This window comes from Dryobates pubescens, chromosome 8, assembly GCF_014839835.1.
Source record: "Dryobates pubescens isolate bDryPub1 chromosome 8, bDryPub1.pri, whole genome shotgun sequence".
NCBI lineage: Eukaryota > Metazoa > Chordata > Aves > Piciformes > Picidae > Dryobates > Dryobates pubescens.
Window position 1 is genome coordinate 31,955,438 of NC_071619.1, and position 6,000 is coordinate 31,961,437.

The 6,000-nt window shown below is 48.9% G+C and overlaps 1 protein-coding gene across 1 annotated transcript in view; it reads right to left on the reverse strand.

Moving 5' to 3' along the window:
* Positions 1 to 5,649, reverse strand: part of ALCAM (activated leukocyte cell adhesion molecule) — a 123,294-nt gene extending 117,645 nt beyond the window's left edge. Inside the window, exon 1 of the mRNA XM_054163802.1 lies at positions 5,257 to 5,649. Coding sequence (XP_054019777.1) covers positions 5,257 to 5,356 — 100 coding nt within the window. The 5' untranslated portion in view covers positions 5,357 to 5,649. The remainder of the gene's footprint in view (positions 1 to 5,256) is intronic.
* Between the last annotated feature and the right edge of the window lie 351 nt (positions 5,650 to 6,000).

Here is a 6,000-nt window from a genome sequence, read left to right on the forward strand (position 1 = left end):
TACATGCATTTTCTAATAAAAAAGTTATTGTATTATCAGGGGGGGAAAGCTGTACGCTAGACACTCCAGAGGTGTTAAGCAGCACAGAAGCTAAAGTACTCCCACCTGGAGTACTGTGGCCAGTTCTGGGGCCTCCAGAACAAGAATGACATCAAGCTGTTGGAGAGAGTTCAGAGGAGGCCATGAAGATGGTAAGAGGGCTGGAGCACCTCCCCTGTGGGGACAAGCTGAGGGAGCTGGGTCTTTTCAGCCTGGAGAAGAGATGGCTCCAGGGAGACCTTAGAGTGGCCTTCCAATACCTGAACGGGGCTACAGGAGAGCTGGGGTGGGACTTCTTACAAAGGCTTGTAGTGACAGGATGAAGGAGAATTGCTTTGAGCTGGAAGAAGGGAGATTTAGCCTGGATGTTAGGAGCAGACTCTTTACATTGAGGGTAGTGAGACACCAGAACAGGTTGCCCAGGGAGGCTGTGGATGTCCCCCCCCGTGGAGGTGTTCAAGGCCAGGTTGGATGAAGCCTTGAGCAACCTGGTCTAGTGGACGCTGTCCCTGCCCATGGCAGGGGGGTTGGAACTAGATGGTCTTCAAGGTCCCAAACCATTCTATGAATCTATGATAACCATTTTCAGATATGGTAGTAGCTCTCAAAAACCAATCTGTGAAGTCTAGCCCTGCAACAGCTTGCAGAACTAAAGAAAAAAACCCAAACCAACCCCAAAACAAACAAAAAACACACCCAAGACTATTAGGAATGTGTAAAACCAGTTTCCACAATCAGTATGACAGTCTGGAAAAAATATAATTAAACATATGAAAAAGAAACAGCATTAGAAAAGCACTGCAGACTGGACCCTGAGCCAGCTTATCAGTAACCATCATGATTATGGCCATGTAGTGCAGGTCACATATAGGGCAAACCGAGTATTGATCACCTGGTGTTAGGAAATCCAATTACACAAATTATAGCTCCTACAAAATTAGCACATTCAGTCACTGAACTGTTAATAAGCTCGAAGTATAAACAGGTTGCTCTGATTCCTGCATAACCAGTTTCCTATTCTTTTGATTTGCTCAACAAGTCCAGAACCAGCCTAACAAAAATACTGCTGTCCAGAAAGTGCTGTTAGAAACCTATGAAAAGGCTATGGTGGTGTGCCCAGCCAACACATTAAAGCTTTGCCACTAGAACAGTGATAGTTTTTATGAGGTCTTTCTGCACCATACCTTAGCAGACATGACATCCTCTAACTCTGCAGTGAACACTTAGCATAAGGTCGTAAATGACACTACAGAAGTAGGATATTGGTAAGAAAACAGAAAAGGTTTTTCCTGCTCTACCACAAGGCCCCCCAACACAAGAAGGGCATGGACCTGACGGAGCAGGTCCAGATGAGAGCCACAAAGAAGATCAGAGAACTGGAACAAGGGCAGGCTGAAAGAGTTGCTCAGCCTGGAGGAGATGCCAGAAGACCTTACAGCAGCATTTCAGTATCTGAAGGGGATTTACAGGAAGGCTGGGGAGGGACTGTTTAGAAAGGCCTTGCAGTGATAATACAAGGGGGAATGGTTTGAAACTGGAGCTGGGTAGATTTAGATTGGACATTAGGAGAAAGTTCCTGACAATGAGAGTGGTGAAATACTGGAACAGGTTGCCCAGAGGGGTGGTTGAAGCCTCATCCCTGGAGACATTCAAGGTCAAACATGGTGAGGTTCTGGGCAGCCTGCTCCAGTTGGAGGTTTCCCTGCTCACTGATCGGGGGTTGGACAAGGTGACCTTTGAAGGTCTCTTTCAACCTGATGCATTCTGAGATTCTGTCATTTGCATTACGTAGAACACTTAATGCTGCCTGCTTTATTTTCTCCTTCATGCTTCACCTTGCATAAATATTTAGAGATTTTCTTCCCCAAAATTTCCTGCTGGAAATAAGACAAATAGCTCAACTCCTACTGCAAAGAATCTAAAATTGTTTACCCTGGGACTGCACATTAGCATCTTAGTTTATTTTAAAGAAGGAGAAGGGATGGTACTGCAAGGAAGTCTTACACAGGCTAGGAAGTGGAAATAAGATATCTTGGAAATAAATACGACTTAGGACAGAGATATTTATTTCATGAACATAACAACATATATCTTCTCCAGTAAAAATCAATGGGCTGAAATGCCAACAGATTTACAGGCCTGAAGGATTTCTGTTGCTGCCCTCTGCCTTAAGGGAGACCCAACAGAGGAGGGGACAGCACAAGAAGAAATAAAAATGTTTATGTTGAGAGGCTTTTCTAGCATATTCATACCAAAACAAACCAACCAACCCCAAACCAAAGGGATTAACAACTTACAGGTCACTTAAACTTCGCTACCTATTGGGCCACAGGCAGAGAACATATTGAAACATCCATACATGGTGCAGACGCTTCCTGCCTTCAGTTGCAGAAAACCCACGTCAATTTCAGATCTCAACACAGAAAATCAGCTTCCCTACATCGCTGTCACACCAGATAGACCAGGAGAGAAAAAACAACACACACCAGTATAGTCAGGAGTGTGAATACAGTCTCATATGAATGAGAAAACTACACACTGCAGTCTCGCCCCCTTTCCACAATGCGTAACAAGTCGTTAGTAATAAAACACATTACGAGAGACTCTGAGCTTGGTAGCTACAAATCATCAAAAAGTTAAGGGGGGGGAAGAACAGAAGCTTTACAAAGGTCATGGTTAGCTGACTTCCTTTTCAAACATAGTCATTTCCTCTGGAAAAGCATGGGATTTTAACTGGTGTTCTCTTCTAGGCTGACCTAAAGTTAGTCTGCCAGTATCAACTGCAGACTTAGATTCTCCCCCCACCATCCTCCCTCCCCTTATTTTATTAGGTATATCCCCAGGTGTTTTCTTCTGTGAAAAAAGAACCTCAAAATTTCTCATCACAATCCTTAGTCAGCTTGAATACTGCTGGAGAGATCTTGTATATCTTTCTTTCTTTCTATTATATATATACATAAAAATAGATCTCTGTATAAAAACAGATGTATACATATATATGCATACATCTTTACATACATACATAAATAAATATATATATATATAAAACTTTTAATATGCCTTTCATAGCTGATCTATTGCTTTCCCAATGCAAACCTGGGCAGTTGACTATCATCTAAAATAGCTGAGACAGTAAGGAGAAAGGAATGTGAAGTCTACCATCACATCAAGACAGTAAGACTAATAATAGCATCTAAAAATATAGATTTTCACATTTAAGTATATTTTATTACTCCTCAGAACAAACAGAACTAGAGGCTTAAGCCTTCTGTTAGGCTTTCCAGGCATTTCCAGTATTGTAGGGAAAGTTTTTAAGCTGAAGCAGGGCTGATTTCTCCCCATATTTGCTTGCACAGCCTGAGTTTCTCCTTAAGGCGGCAAAAAGAAATGAAGAGCAGAAAGAACTCAGTTGCTGGTTTTACCTCCAACATTCTGAGATCACAGATGATCAAATCTCATCTTTTTATACACCTCCATCAACACAACCTTTGAGGATAAAATATTTTATGACTCCATGTTTCCTCCAGTGGGGAAATGTCACACCATCTACAAGATCATTCTGTATTGACTGGGATAAATCTCACCACGGGGGCTCAGTCTGGTTTCTTAGCAGCTGAGGGGCTTCTTTCTCTGGATAATCCACATGGCATGGAGACTTCATTAAATGAACCATCTTTCCTGAACACTCCTGAACACCACAGACACCAGTGCTCTCTCTAAGCTCTGACACCAAGACTGGTATTTTTCATGTCCTACAGTGATCATCCACTACATTTGTCAAAACAAAAGCTTAACATATTGCTTATGGTTCCAATATTGATTTGGGGTCTATTTGGAGCTTTTTTACCATTCAAAAAAACAGAATAGCTTTTAGGTCTGCTTGGAGCTTTTTTTACCGTTCTAACTGAAATCAAAATTGATTTTGGGTCTGTTTAGAGCATTTTTATTCTTCTGAGATCAAAATAGCTTTTGCTTCTGTTGGGAGTTGTTTTTTGGGTATTTTTTATTCTTCCACATGAAATCAAAACAGGTTTTGGTTCTTTTTGGAAGCTTTTTTAGTATGCTAACCAACCATCAAACTGCTTTTGGTTCTGTTTGGAGCGTTTACCTTACTGCTACAAGCTCTGTTTCTGCTTAACCAGAGCTTGTACAAAATAAACAGAAATAGATCAAGTGAAAAAGGCCTGTTCTTATCTTGCATTACTGCCTGTAAATGGTTAACTGAAGAGCACATAACAAGGAAGCGGAGGCCAGGAATGAAACCCCACCAACTCCACCACTTCTGCAAACCCTTTACTCTCGCAAAAAGCAGGCACAGAAAGGCAAAGCCATTTCTTAAGCAATACAAGCTATTACCACAGGCTGACGCTCTTTCTACAAGAATCATCCTCTACCGCGGGGAATGCACAACTCCTTCACTTCACAGCTTTTCCCCCAGACTTCACTTTCACGCTCAATATTTACAAAATAAAAACCTACAAACGCCTCATGGCCAAAAGACTCCCGCAACAATTAAGGGTATTTAGCACTCCCCGTGCCTTCCCACTTCCCCAACGCCTCGACAGCGGCGGGGGCGGGGAGATGAAGTTCCCCACGCGAACCCGAGCCGCGGAGCAGCCTCCTCAATCCCCCGCAGCGCTGCCGCCACGCCCGGGGGACCGCCGCTGCCCGCACCCCGGCCGCCGGGCGGGGTCGTGCTCGACGGCGCTCCCCGGGCACCCACCAACCCCCTCCCGGCTCCTGTAGCTCGTATACCGTGCCCGAATGCGGGAAACGGCTAAAGTTGGAAGAGGCTGGCTGCAGAGACGTGCCGCTCAGCCTAGAAGTGAAACCGGAGCAGCGGCGGCGCCGAGCCTCGGCTCGCCCTCCCGCGGGGGCAGCGCCCGCTGCCCACTGACAACGCCCCGCGGGGACCCCACCGCCGATTCTCATGGGGAAAGGCGAGAACACTGCCGCCTCTCAGCCCCGGGCAGCTTGTGCCTTTCCCTCGAGAGAAGCGGCAACAGCTCGGACCGCCAGTGGCCGAAAAAACGAGATCCGAAGGGCACCAACGGCTGGGAGAGACGCCCGTCGCGTAACCCCGCGGTAGGTTCCAGGGCACTCCGGGGAAGGGAGAGCGGGCGGGCACCGCCACCTGCAAGCCCCCGGCCTCCCCTCCACCAAGTTCGGCGCGGTCGGGACGGCACGGTTCTCTCCTTGTCGCGGGCGGGCGCTTACCTTGCGGCAGGCAGAGGGCTGCGATCAGGAGGCAGAGCAGCGGCGGCGGCAGCGGGTGGCGGCGGCAGGAGGCGCAGGCAGCGGCGGGGGGCTCCATCATCCCGCCTGCCCGCGGCGGGACCGGGAGGCAGCGGCGGAGAGGCGCGCCTTCAGCGGCTCTTCCGTCTCACAGCAGAGAGGAGCTGTGATTTCTTCCCCTTCCGAAACCGGGCGGCGGCGGCAGTTTTCCCTCGGTAGCGGGAGCAGTGGTAACGTCCCGGGCACGGGCAGCGGGGCGGCTGCTCTCCCTTCTCGGCGCACAGCGAGGACCAACTCCGCACCGGAGCAGGTGGCGGCTTCCTTCTGGCAGCCGAGCGGCGCTCCAGGACTGGGAGCTGCGGCGGGAGAGGCGGAGCCGGGCTGTGAGCAACGGCAGCGGGTAGCAGCAGCAGCAGCGCTGGCCCGGCCCCCCACCTCGTGCCTCCGCCCCCACCGGGGCGGGGGAAGGCCCCCGGGCGGCCCTGATCAGCCGCCTCGCCGCGGCCGCTTGTGCGGGCGCTCCTGCAGCCGGGGACGCGGCCCCCCGCCTGCTCCAGGACCAGTTAGGCTACGTCGAGGGGCCGCGGAGAGGGGCCTGGGCGGCGGGGCAAAAGGACTTCCCCTTCCACACTCATCCTCGGAATATGCTCGGGGCGTGGGTCTGCCTGCTGGACTCCTGCTGGTTGACAGTGTTGCACATGAAGAGCTTAAAACGTTTAATGTCAT